The sequence below is a fragment of the Epinephelus moara genome, chromosome 10 (assembly GCF_006386435.1).
Source record: "Epinephelus moara isolate mb chromosome 10, YSFRI_EMoa_1.0, whole genome shotgun sequence".
Lineage (NCBI taxonomy): Eukaryota > Metazoa > Chordata > Actinopteri > Perciformes > Serranidae > Epinephelus > Epinephelus moara.
The window spans coordinates 42,176,769-42,190,964 of record NC_065515.1 but is presented as its reverse complement, the minus strand read 5'-3'; the positions used below and the strand labels follow the sequence as shown (position 1 = coordinate 42,190,964).

Sequence of the window (14,196 nt, the reverse complement as noted above, 5' to 3'; positions counted from 1 at the left end):
CTTAAAATGCATCTGTCCCGTGACCTTTGCCTTGCAGGTTGTGTATGTGGTATTGACTCAAGTTGAACCACAGGGGCTCTGTGTGCATGGCAATAAAGGAACATGCTATTCATTGATGAGTTTATAGAATCTACAGAATAACCTGCTTTGCCTTTTTTCCAAGAAAACGTTTTAGAAACAGATGATAGGTGTGATTGGTAGCCTTTGCCTTCAGAGGAAGTTGTTTTTAGTCCTCAAACCAGAGTTTCAGGATCATAATTTGTTGCTTTGTTTCCTCCTCTGCTGTTTCGTCTTCCCAGGGCTGTTCCAGAGGGCCATTGCACAGAGTGGCACAGCTCTGTCCAGCTGGGCTGTAAGTTTCCAGCCAGCCAAGTATGCCCGAATGTTGGCCCGTAAGGTGGGCTGTAACTTGGAGGACACTGTGGAGCTCGTGGGGTGCCTTCAGAGAAAACATTACAAGGAGCTGGTGGATCAGGATATCCAGCCAGCCCGCTACCACATCGCCTTTGGACCTGTTATTGATGGAGATGTTATACCTGATGACCCTCAGATTCTTATGGAGCAAGGTATTAATTCATTTTGCTTAAGAGCCAATGGCTAAGATTGCCCTTAAATTTTCACCTAAGAAAGCCTGAGAAAAAATAATGAGTTGCATAAAATTTCCTTTGGATGTTGGCAGGGGAAATTCTTTGATCTCTCAGAGTTTGTCTTTGTCCACTGGAATTGTGCATTGATAGAAGGTCATTAGTAATTGTTGCCCTCAGAAATTTTATCAGACCCATACCAGTCTCTTAAAAGTTCATTTATCTGTGGAATATGAGACAATAGCTGCATTTGTGGTGACTGAAGAGGAGTAGGAGGTAGGACACATTTTTTAGGAAGGGGAAAATCCACTGGACAATATGAGTGATGCATAACTTGTGAGAGCAAACACCATCAGTCTATCTTCAAAATCTCTGCCAAAACTCAAACACCAAACTGTTAATTTAATTTACTTATATTACTGAGTTGTTCTGCTGAATTTGGCATCATGTTTCACTCAGTAGAACTCCATTGTCATAAATCTGCAGTGATAAAAATAAGTAAAGTGCATTATTAAGATCTTTATCCTTTAAATTTCTCACTTGCAGAGGTCAGTTTTCAACAAGATTTAGGGGTGCCAAATTATGGTATGGCTTTTCCCATCTTGGAAAAAAATTGTTCCTTTTTAAAAGGTTACTTTTTGTCCATGTAACCATGTTTATTCGTTTCACTCATAGTGACATGTAGTCAGAAATTAATACAGAATTATTTTAAAGCGGAGCACCACCTAAATTCAGAGTTCCAGTATGTTATTTCCATGGCCGAGAAAAAGTCTAGGAATATTTGGAAACATGAGCTACTCTCTCTCAAAGCCAGAAACCAGAGAGGTTAGTCTCAAACGTGTGATGCCATAGGAATATAAAGTCTGAAGCTGCTCCACAGACAATGAATGGGAGGCTGATTTTATGGCACCCATACACTCAGAACATTTCGCTGGCTGCTCTCAGTGTAACATCTTTTCAATTCATTATCTATGGAGCTATTTTTGGACAGTTTTAGGTCATAGTAATAGCATGTATGAATTAAAAAATGGGCACAGTTCCTCTTTAAATGTTTGCTGACTGAGCTAGTGTCTGTTAATGAATCATAAGAAATCATAAATAATCTTTCAGATGGAGTAGATGTTCACATGAAGCTAGCTCAGCTCCGTTAAATTTAGCAACCTGTTAACAGGGCTCAGCAACACATATAGCCTGCACATTAGGCCTACCTGTTGTTGTTTCACTGGTGGTCCTCCTACTGCAAACCCGGCATTTACAGCTTTTAAGTTATTATCAATCAATTAGTTATTATCAACCTCATTTACAGTTGGTTTCACAGCTCACATTGCTCACGCCATGTGCCTGTGCTCTGTTATGCTTGGGTTAAATTGACTTTGAAGTACGTGCTTGCATTTTCCTCATTCTTCAAGGAGAACAACATTCTCATCTTCTGTCCAGTTTGGTTTTCTTATTCTGTTTGTATTCTCTTTGTTGTCCATTTTAGAGAAGCTAGCTTACACTGACATTACTGCTGTCAGGCAACATTGAAGGATGATGTAACTGAAGTGTACATGTGCTATGTTATGACAGTATCTACCTTGTAAGCCTTAGTCTCAACACCTAGGCAAGGAGACAACCTAACAGACTTTATGTGATGCTCCTATATGAACCTCTTAGTTTGGGGGAATATTTTGCATAAGGGACGGACTTAGGCTTAAAACTTCAGGTAATTTATGCAACCGGGCACATCAATTTCCAACAGTGTTTTTACCCTTTATTTTTACTATTTAATAACTATCTGCACCATCTCTTTCAAGGTGAGTTCCTCAACTATGATATTATGCTGGGAGTTAACCAGGGCGAGGGCCTTAAGTTCGTGGAGCTCATCGTGGACAACGAAAATGGTGTTCAAGCGAATGACTTTGACTATGCGGTGTCCAGCTTTGTGGATGACCTCTATGGCTACCCAGAGGGCAAAGACATCCTCCGAGAGACCATCAAGTTCATGTACACAGACTGGGCCGACAGGCACAACCCAGAGACCCGCCGGAAAACACTTTTGGCCCTTTTCACCGATCACCAGTGGGTGGCACCAGCTGTCGCAACAGCTGACTTGCACTCCAGCTTTGGATCACCGACATACTTCTACGCCTTTTACCACCACTGTCAGACAGAACAGGTGGGTCTCTGGATGTCTGGATAATGGCAAATGTATTTTATGGATTGTCAATAATGATGAAAGTTACAAAATTCTGTTGGCTTGCTCTTTGTCTCGCCAGGTAAAGCTTTCACTTGCTATTCACAGAGACAAAATCGCAAAGCCACAATCTGAGATATCTCAAGATTATAAAGAATACATTTTATGTTTTAAAGTGCTACTGGTAATTTTAGCATTTTTATATCAGTTACTTGTACTGTATCAACTCTGAAACAGGGGTGGAGCCAGACGTTGTAGAACTTCAGAGCTCAGCCAAAACCTACTGTGCTCCGGGGACGTGCTCCCCTGGGGAGATTTTTTTTTCCCCATTTGCTACAGCTGCATGCTCTATTTTTCAAGCCATTTAAGATAATAGAATTTTTAGAAATCTCTACATCATTTGGGAAAAACATGAAAAAACTCATCCATTAGAGCAGTGATACCCATCTTATGGCCCGCAGGCCAAATCTGGCCCACGATAGGGTGTCACACTGGCCCACCAACTATTTTCTAATTCACAATAAAAACATAGTGATTCACACTGGGGATTGTTTTTTTAAACCCTGAATGTAAACAAGGTGGTAAAGTGTGCAAAAAAAATCTAAATAGAGCTTGTTTATCAGTGCCAGGGGAGGATCCCCCAAAGCCCTGAGCTTCCTCACTTCCCTAGAAACTGGCCCCTGGACTCATTTTGCAAAAGTGGTTCCGGGTCTGTACCCGCCAGCCGACTTGGGCCCTTCTGTTTAGAGTTTATGTGTTCTCCCAGTGTCAGCGTGCGCCTCCACCTACAGTCCAAAGACATGCAAGTTATGATGTGGAGGATCCGGATAGGTTCTGGTGACTTTAAGTTGCCCATAGCTGTGAATGTGTGCCTGAATAGCTATTGCCCAGGGTGTATCCTGCCTCTCACCCAATGTTAACTGGGACTGAGGATGACTAATTTTGACTCCTGCCACCAAAAAACAGGCAAAATTGTCTGATTGTATTATTTTGAAGTTGTAAGATATAGGTATGACAGGAATGTGGTGTAAACAGCATTACTAATCTTTACACTTTGATAGAGTACAGTTCACAGAATGAATGTTTAGCTGACAAATCTGTCACATTTGAATTAATGCCATAATAATCTGGGCTGCTCCAAATAAAAATCAAGGATCCCCAACAATGCAAGTAAATGCTATATTCATATTAAGAATGTTTACTCAATTATATTAGGTTTTTTTAGGGGGCAGCAGAGTAGGATTTACAGCAAGTGCATATGTTATATTATTATTATTATTATTATTATTATTTATTTATTTATTTTGATTACATTAAGTTGAAGCTCTAAAGGTGCTTTCAAGTAGTCTGGTTCCAGATTCCTGGATCATCCTCCACAACTCTGATTGGGGATTCAAATAGTCACAAAAAATGTGGATGAGATCGTCTTAGCTGTACATAGAATTAACTACTCATAAACTGTCTTATTCTTTGACCATCATAAAAACTGTTAAGGTAACTACTCTTAACAGCTGCTACTGGAGCCCTGCCTAATCATGGCGGGAATATCACCCCGTTCTGCCGCTTGCCTGTAATTTGCACGTTGAATGAATATCACATAAACTGAAAAGTGTTGCATTTCATGTCTCCATCTGCTGGTGGGCCATCACGATAAGAGTATGTATGCATAATATGATGTTAATTCCACTACAGAAGGGACTTGATGATCCCTAAAATTAGGTTGGGGAAAAATTGATATATCGATATTGGTATTGTGTATCAGTCAAATAAGTTGTTACATATCGGCATATCGAGAATTGGCAAAAAAAATCCAATATTGTGCATCCCTTATTTGAACTGAATGAAAAGAAATTTTCCCCTCATTTTATTTGCGCAAATTTGAACTTGTTTTACATCTGCAAACTCTTGTTCATCTTGTTTTTCTCCACACTGGTTGACTCTGTAAATTCTGGTGAAGAGGAGTGTGGAGTTAAAATATTGTCAGCTCATGCGGACATGTCTTTGCTTCAGTTTGCACCATCTGGAGCAAATTATCATGTTTTTGCATCCATTCGCAGCTCCCTATTGTCTTTGTATGCAATTGCACCACCCCTGAAATTTGCATTTTCCTCGGCTTGAGCACAACTTAAGGCTTTAAATGTACTAAAAGGATCACTGTACACAATTAAATTTTCTATAATTACTGTAATCCAAAAAGACCATCACTGAAGAGCGGGCAGCCGGTAGCCGCCTCCACACAAAGTTTTAGAATGGGTTTCTTTGTGTCACATTTGGGTAGAGATCTGTGTGAAACTTAATTGCTTTGTGACATGTAGGCAGATTGCCTTACAGTACAAAGATAACACTTCATGGCACAAAACAAGGTCTAATTTTATTCCAATTACATTATTGTTAGTGACTACAGCCAAAGAAGAGACACTTTTTTGAGTTTTGGCTTCCTAACTCCTTTCTCCTGGTTTGACTTGTATAACTACTTTCTGCATATTTTGTTATTTGCTTATACACAGCTACACTGACTAATTAGTCCTAGTTCTTAGTCCTAATGCAGTACTGAAAAAAAACTGAGGAGTGGTGATTAATTCCCCACATTTTCTTTTGGCATATTTTTCATTCAACAGGCTACAGCGCATAACGTGTATTTCAACATTTTAGTTTAAAATTCAGCCCAAAGCCATCCTCTTCTGTCTGCGCCATTCCTTTATTCCCCATCTTGTCTCTCTCTCTGTAATACAAAGAATAATGGGCCAGATATGTCAGGCAAAATAATATTAAAAACTTATCTCATTTCCCCTTTTCTTTCTCAAAAGTATTGTATCTTCCCAGCTTCTTTGATCAGCCTGTGTCTGTGTATGGTCAAAACATCCACTGTGTGTCAGCAGCAAAAATAATGCCTTTCAGTGTCCTGTATCTGTCACATAAATGTAATAATACTGATCTGATTTGAATCATCTGCTGCTCATTAGGTACCACCGTGGGCAGACGCAGCACATGGAGATGAAATCCCGTATGTGTTTGGCCTACCGATGATTGGACCAACAGAGCTGTTTCCCTGCAACTTCTCCAAGAATGACGTGATGCTCAGTGCCGTGGTCATGACCTACTGGACAAACTTCGCCAAGACAGGGTATGATGCCACGACAAAAGTGGCCACTAGGGGCTAATATTACTCACTGTCTGTGTTATCCCCGATGACTGGGGCAGTGCCATTGTGACTTTGACAAAAACCTGTGTTCAAATAAGCTAGTTTGAAAGTCCAGGTTTACGCATTAAGAGTGCTGACTGAAGTAGCTGTAGCTCAGACTTACTGTATACCCATTCTCTAACTAGTATGTATGAGAATTGAGCACCTTCATTTTGTTGTAAATTAATGGCTTTAGTCATTCATCTCAGTTTTGATGTTTGTAATAGTTACATCCAAGTTTTGTCAGTGGTTTAAGGAAAGAGGATAAACAAAACTCCAATCAGCAAGAGTGCATTTTTGCAGCCTGGAGTGGCTTCTTGTAATTGTTTCCAATGAGAGTTAAGCATTTTGCTCACTGCTTTTGTGTCACTGAGAACCTCCCATTTTTCTCTTCTTGGCACCTCATATTTTTTGCTGGAGCGCCCTGAACACCTGAAAAAACTTCGACTCAGAGCTGGAAAGTACCCATCATCATTGGTGTTTTTTCCCTTTCTTTAATTAGATTAATTAAGAGGCGGGAGCCTTTGTGGTGTTGATGACAACAAGTGATAGGGTACATGGTTTGGGTTTACGTAACATGAGCTCACTTTAATCATTGCCCTGGGAAAGCCGCTAGACATATCTTAACAAACTATAGCCTCAAGTACTTTCTAACTTTTTATGAACTGTAATTAGGCCAGACAGTTGATAGCAGATTGTCTCATCTGACTGACTCATCCTAAAGTAAGCCTTGAACTGACCATCATCCAGGCGAAAGCTCCCACACAGATTGCCGTTTCCCTGTTAAAGTTCCAATATTGAATTAAGTCAGATTTCTTTCTTTTTTTTTTCTCATTAAGCAGGTATAAGTGTTATATAAATACTATAAAAGTAACAAAACGCTCAATCCACAGAGAAATGCACACAGTCTTTTTTCAGTATCCCTGCCTTTAAATAAGCCATCAAGGCTTCTGTGAAGTTGTGATGTCACAATTATACTATACAAAGGTGGAAACTGCCACTAGAGTTCTGTTGAAGTCATTCCCTGGTTGCAAAGACAGTGCAGAGACGCCAGGAGCACAGATGTGGAAGACCTGGAAACACTTACCAATCAGAGCAGACTGGGATTTTTGAGAGGGGGTCTTAAAGAGACAGGCACTAAAACAGAGCATTTCAGACAGAGGGTGATCACAGTTACATTCAGGCAGACAGTATTAGAAAAGTAATGTGTTTTTTGAACATTAAAGCTTGAAACCCCAAATAAAAGTATGAACCTGAAAATGTGCATAATATGGGACCTTTAAGGTACAAATTCGTGAGTTTATTTTACAGCAAAATAGCGTTTAAGATAATGGTGGCTGCCTAGCGACAATAAAAAAAAAAAAAAAAATGCAACAAGCCACAAAACCTGCTCTGTCTGATCAGGGCCTAAGTCCAAAACTACTGCACTTGTTCAAGTTTGATAACACTGTACCCTTATCCTATTGCTACCTTTACTTTTTTTTTTCTCATGCAATCATCAGATAGCCAACATTAACGTCAATCAGTTAATACACTTACATGCACTTATGTAACTGGGTTATCTTTAGCTTTCTCCAGTAGGCTGATTTCTTAAATATCATGTAAACTAGAAACTTGGTTTCTGTAATGGGGGTAGGGGGATTAGAGAAACCTAGAAACCCGGTTTACCCTGGTCGATTTCTCCTGGGGAATAGCATCGTCTTGGCTATGCATAGGGGAAACTGGGTTTCTAATTAGCTTTTACAAGTATGTATGTGCATAACAAAGACTTCAGTCAGTGGAACAGTAGCAGCAGAGTGGGTGGATGAAAGGAGAGATCATTACACAGAGCAATGTATCCTTGCATTTAAAATGATTCCAGTCTGAGTCTGACTGGAACTGGACTAACACAAAGAATACCAGTCTCAACTAGTTGTTACCACTGCCGAATGTTTAACTAATTGTTATATTCGTCTTCATGCTGTAAGAGAAAGATATACACATATATGTGTGTGTGTGTGTGTGTGTGTGTGTGTGTGTGTGTGTGTGTGTGTGTGTGTGTGTGTAAATAAATCAAAAATCTGAACTGACACAGCGTCTGCTCTCACTACTACAATTAAAAAAAGGAAGCCATTGCTCCAAAATAAGGTCAGAGGTAGAGGAGAAGTCTGATTACTGGTCTCCTGCATGAGCACTAACAGGCTGTCATGCACAGAGAATGTCTTTTGACTGAAATATGTTATTCTCCAAATGATCTGTCCAGTCATTGTGCATGGAGCATGCTGATTTATAAGCATGTCCATAAATAACGTAGTTACATAAAGGTTAGCCACAGGGTTATTTAAATACTTTTTGCCATTTGTTCTGTAATTGCTCTTACAACACATGCAATTACAACACCATGAACTAATTGATAATTTCATTGTAATTGTGTTTCCTCAATAATAACCTATATTTGATGAGCAGGAGTGGTGAATTATGCTATCGTGTTTTATGAACTGTACAGTGTAATTGGTATTCTATGCAGATACCCTCTACATATCTTCAAATACATTCTTAATTAATGGTCGTAGCCTGAAGAGTGACATTCTCGGTGGGACAAAATTAAAATCCCCCCCGCCCTTCTGTCTCATGCTGCCTTAGAGCATATAGTCATGGCGGTAATTGTTTTTCAACAGCGTAATGGGGGGACATTGGCTTTTTCTGTGCACTGCCCAGTAGCCCTGAGGGGGAGAGAAAGGCACTAATGATCTACATATATAACCCCAAATTGACGTGGAATGCCGGGTACCTGGGAGATTTATGCCGCCAATTTGAATGGTTAAGCGTGTTCCTGATGAGGTCTGGCTGGCTCCATATGCCGCTCTCAGACAATGGGGCTCTCAGTGGGTCTGAATGGGCCTCCATAGCTCACATGGCTGGCTCTATTCTGCTCAGATTAAGTGTAAGGGGGTCTACTTAGCACAGGATCCCATGCAGAATGTGCTCCGTAAGCTGCTCAGTATAAACGGAATATAAGGGGGGAGTTCGTATGGGGTTGCAGACCTGCATTTACATTGTTGTGTTATTATGGCTTTATTCTTATGTTTACCAAAAGTAGATGGCACATAAGATTAAATAGTTATTTCTTAGTTTGCTTTATAGCAGCTGCTGAAGCATTAATGGAAGTTATCAGTATGGTTGAACTGCATCTTTACCCAAACATATTCCTTTGGCTGGAAGCTTCTTTTTATGTATAAATTATATATAAATGGGTTCACTCTTAACAAGACATCCATAATTTAAAAACTGACATGCTAATTTTTCTTAGCCTTTGAATAAAACTTCAAATTAGAGAAACTTTTGATGTTATTAGCTATCTTAAGACCTTTTCATTCAATCAGAATCTTTAGAAAACCAATCATCTGTGAGCAGTAATACCCCTTTTGACCTTTTTTTGATTTTATCAGGTGTGATATCTCAGAAACTGTTGATTAATATTTGATGAAACCTGGGGGCTGCATCTCAGCACTGCATTCCAGTATTTTCATAATTACACTGATTAGCCTGAGGGAGATGCTACACGTAGGTCAAAATTAAAATTTTAATAAACAGACAGTCCCAAAAGGTCCACTCCACCTTTAGTTTAACTTTAGTTCTTTCTGTCCCCTAAAGTAAACAACTACAGGGTAACATAACCACTACTGATTGGCGAAGAGAGGACTGCATCTTTCATGGGGGGCAACGTATCTACTGCTGCATTGTTTAAAATGCACTTGCGTAGTGCTCTGCTATAAACCCATCAGCAGATCTCACCTCTCTGTGGATTCCTTCCTTAGAAACTCTTTCCTCCTTTACTTTTTCTCTCAGGGATCCAAACCAGCCTGTCCCCCAGGACACCAAGTTCATCCACACCAAGCCCAATCGCTTTGAAGAAGTGGCATGGACACGCTACAATCAGAAAGACCAGCTTTACCTGCACATTGGCCTGAAACCCCGGGTCAAAGAGCACTACCGGGCCAACAAGGTACAGTTAGATATTGCTATAATGTACTTTCTTGTTGTGATTCAGCACTGTATTCAACACTGTGAGTGCTGAATACTGACGATAGCCATCCTGGAATGGAATACACAGATTTTGGAGAGGAACTTTGGCAAAGCCAGCTATCTGGGTTTTAATAAGTTTTATGGCACTGGGTCACTTAAAATTAGGATAGATTACAACGGTAACCTATGATACACAGCTAACCAGCTCTGGAACAGGACAAATTCAGAGGATCAGATAAAACGTATCAACAGCCCAGTTACTGACCAATCAGATCATGTTTGCCCCTGTCTCAGTGTCGCCTGTCAACACATTCTCGCTCCCAACTCATCAAATACCAATGCTTGGTCAGTGGCTCTACATGTCAAACTATGATGCTCTCTGTACCCCTGTTGCTAGTGGTGGATGAAAATGAGCAAACAAATTTTTTTGAATGACTGTATGTCCAGTTTGTATCGGGTCAAACCAGCACATCGAACGCCTGAGTACTCATCAATCCTTTTCCCATTCACAGACTTGCTGTTATTGTACTACTGTACTTACTGCTGAGACCTTCCCCAGTCAGAGCTAACGGCAAGGCAAATTTATTTATATAGCGCAATTCATACCCAAAGGCAACCCAAAGTGCTTTACGGATAAGTCAAGTCAATGTTACTGCCCAATAACAAAGCATGCCTAAAAGGGCTGTACAAATAATACTTTCAATTCAATTTCAGTTCCAATTTGTTCTATAAAGTCCAGTATTACAAATAACAATCAGCCTTAGAGGGCTTTAAAGACAATGGTGCATTCATGTGCTCTTCGGATGGTCGTTCTTAGGTGTTCATTAGCTGTTGTTGTAAGTTGGAAACAACGCAGAGGCTACAAAGAAGTTATGTTGTATTTTGTCACTCAGAGTGTTGTATGACAAGTAGCCAAGGAAACAGATCAGGTGACCCATGCAGTATGATCAGAAACTCGTTTTTCAGATTACCACATGAATGCAGTCAAGGCTCAGAGGTAACCCGGGCCTCTGTTACTTGCCCCTCAGAGACAATCAAATTGTTGGTCAGTGACATTTCTGTAACATTGTATTGAGCTTATATAGCCTATAGGATGCTGAATCAATGCATTAAAATGAATATTTTATCTTTATTAACATGAACAAATAAATGACAGCTGGTAATGCATTAAAGAGTTTTGTGGGGCGGGCAGCACTAGCTGAACTAGAACTAGATCATGAAGTATCGAAACAAAAAGTTGTAAAGGTTCGATATATTTACATGTATCAACTTGGAGGAACCATTACTGTGAAAAGAATTGGCCTGCCCATCACTACCTCTAGTGTCAGTTTTGGATGTTCAGGGACAGTGCATTAATTTCCACCTGCTACATGCATAGTGTCTTCAAAAATAAAATTTCACTGTATAGCCTACATAGTTTTTAGATCTACTTCATTAGGTTCCAACAACTTAACTTGGTTAAGGTTTGATCAAGGTTTGAGTTCAAACTAAGTACATTTATTACTAACGTAACGTCACATAAGTCACGTAACATACTACCTTGCATAGTTAAAATTAATCTATATTGACTTTTGGTTTCACACATGACACAAACAGTGGTCTCCTGGGTGAAATTTATGTGCTTGTTTGACCACCCCAGCCTCCACACTACGCTGACTTTCTTGCTTTTTACACTATGTCAGTTGCTAAGGGTGCATTGATATCAGATGCCAAGGGCCACTGTCAGTGTTTGACAAGTTGGGGTTTTGCTACTATAGATCAGAAATCACTTTGTTTTCCATTATAATTATGTAACCAGATTAATAAGCAATACTTATATCTGCAGATTAATTGTGCTCAAATTATTTTATTTCCAAAAGTAGCAGTGTAGCACCTACATTCCAAATCATATCCATGCAGCTCACAATAAAATTATGATATTTGATGCCACTGATGATACTTTGTGAGGGTCTTTTAGACTTAAACTATGGTAATTGTCTTTTTTTTAAAGCCTTCCATCTGCACTCTCCGTACTCATTTTTTGTTGCCTTATTTTACTCTATGCAAAGCAAAGCTTCTGAATCATAAAAATTCATCTGAGATATTAGTATCCAGCTTGTCAGTGTGACTACTGTACATTCTCATTATAATACAATGTCACTGACATTGGTATGCTCTTCCAAAGACACTTGTCATTTATGGTTTCTCCTCATTTTCTCTCCCACGTCATATTTTCTGTCTTCTTCTCAGGTCAACTTGTGGTTGGAGCTGGTTCCCCATCTGCACAGCCTCAACGAGGTCACCCAGCTCATCCCCACCACCACCAAGGTTGGCACTAAATTGTCTATATCTCACCCTGCTTCTAAAAATTAACTACCTGAGTCGTTCCCTTTACAGCAAAGGTTTTGGAGTAGACCCAAGCAACTTAAGAGAGGAATTTTAGGATGCAATATTCGGATTGTTTGTTGACCCAACTCTTGTCCAATCCTGCCCTCAAGTGCCCCTTGTGAGCTCCTGCTTCTGTGGTTAGACATGATATGATAGACATGGTACATATATTAAGTGCTATAAGAACAGATGCATTCCAAGAGAAAAAGTCTCAACCCATATCTTGGCCTTCTATGTCTGGACCATAGAATTATTTCTCCTAAGTGAAAACAGAATAAATGAACATTTCCTATTCGCAATATAAAACTGTGTGAGACAATAGACAGCAGGCTCGACAGTATTACTTTTAAACCACTTTCATGAGCGTCTCTATATTGGCAAGTAATTAAATTATAACCAGGATTTTAGAACTAGTAAAGAGTAATTTAAAAAGATACTACAGTGACTTACTAATACAAAGAATCAGCATTAATATTTTTTCCACCAGCAGCCTGATTCACATTAGTTCAGTTTTAGACACTGTGAGTATATGAGTAGATATTTGTACTGCTGGTATTGAATTTGACTGTGAACTAGAAAGAGAATCAGAGATTTGTTAGGATCATCCTTTGAAATTTGGGGGTACATTGTGGTGCAAACCTGCCAGCCAGCTGTGTGAGGTTTTTGCATGTTCTCTCCAAGCCTGTGTGGGGTACAACCTGTCAAGGATGTACCACACCTCCTGCCCAGGAAGCTACTTCTAAGTGTGGAAATGGCCAGGCTAGGTGCCTTCTCTTGCTGTAATGTTAAAGCTAAGCTAAGATAGCCACCTTCTGGCTACAGCTCCGTACTTAATGCACACACATAAAGGACAAAATTCTAAGGTGCAATATGACCAACAACATAAACTCTAAAAAAAAAAAAAACCTCTCAGATAAAGTCTTCAAATTAATTACATACTGACCATTGTTCTTTCTGTCTTCAGATCCCTCCACCAGAGGCTACCAACCGCACTCCAAAAACCAAGGTTCTGGTGACCAAGCGCCCAAATCCGACTCCGTTCCCCACTGAGACCCAGGACAGCCACAACCAGCCACATCTGGTGGACCAGCGTGACTACTCCACTGAGCTGTCGGTGACCATTGCTGTAGGAGCTTCCCTGCTTTTCCTCAATATTCTGGCCTTTGCCGCCCTTTACTACAAGAAGGATAAGCGCCGGCATGATGTCCACAGGCGCTGCAGCCCTCAGCGGAGCGCTGCCAATGATCTCGCTCACACTCAAGAGGAGGAGATCATGTCCCTGCAGATGAAGCAGCACTCAGACCTGGACTGCAGGGGGGTGAGCGACTCCCTGCACCCGCACGACGTAGTGCTGAGGACTGCCTGCCCGCCGGACTACACTCTGGCCATGAGGCGCTCACCGGACGACATCCCGCTCATGACGCCAAACACCATAACCATGATCCCCAGCACCATGGGGGGGCTCACCTCGCTCCACTCTTTCAACACCTTCCCCAGCAGTGGGCAGAATAACACCCTGCCCCACCCACACCCACACTCACACTCCACCACCCGGGTATAGCCATGTGGATGCACCCACGCAGGCAGGACTCTGATGGCTGAGGCAAAAGCTAGCGCCACTGCTGCAGCAGAGACTTAAGGCCGACATGCTGACAAACACAGATATGTCAGGAGCTGTAACGCCAGCCTGGAGTTGTCAGACACCCATGGAATTACACTGGGATTGTACAACACCCTGTTAATACCTGAGGGAATATAGTCAAGGGATTTCTGGGGGTTTGGACCAGAGGAAAAAAAAAAGAATAATTATGTTTTTGTAGAAAAATAAAAGACAAGCAGAAAAAAGTACAAATAAGGAGTTGAAGAAAAACAACCTCACAAGC

At 40.6% G+C, this 14,196-nt stretch overlaps 1 protein-coding gene across 1 annotated transcript in view; it reads left to right on the top strand.

Moving 5' to 3' along the window:
- Window positions 1-13,874, top strand: part of nlgn1 (neuroligin 1) — a 515,333-nt gene extending 501,459 nt beyond the window's left edge. The window contains exons 7-12 of the mRNA XM_050054180.1: window positions 300-566; window positions 2,381-2,742; window positions 5,724-5,884; window positions 9,770-9,926; window positions 12,176-12,253; window positions 13,278-13,874. Coding sequence (XP_049910137.1) covers window positions 300-566; window positions 2,381-2,742; window positions 5,724-5,884; window positions 9,770-9,926; window positions 12,176-12,253; window positions 13,278-13,874 — 1,622 coding nt within the window. The remainder of the gene's footprint in view (window positions 1-299; window positions 567-2,380; window positions 2,743-5,723; window positions 5,885-9,769; window positions 9,927-12,175; window positions 12,254-13,277) is intronic.
- The last annotated feature ends 322 nt before the right edge of the window (window positions 13,875-14,196 follow it).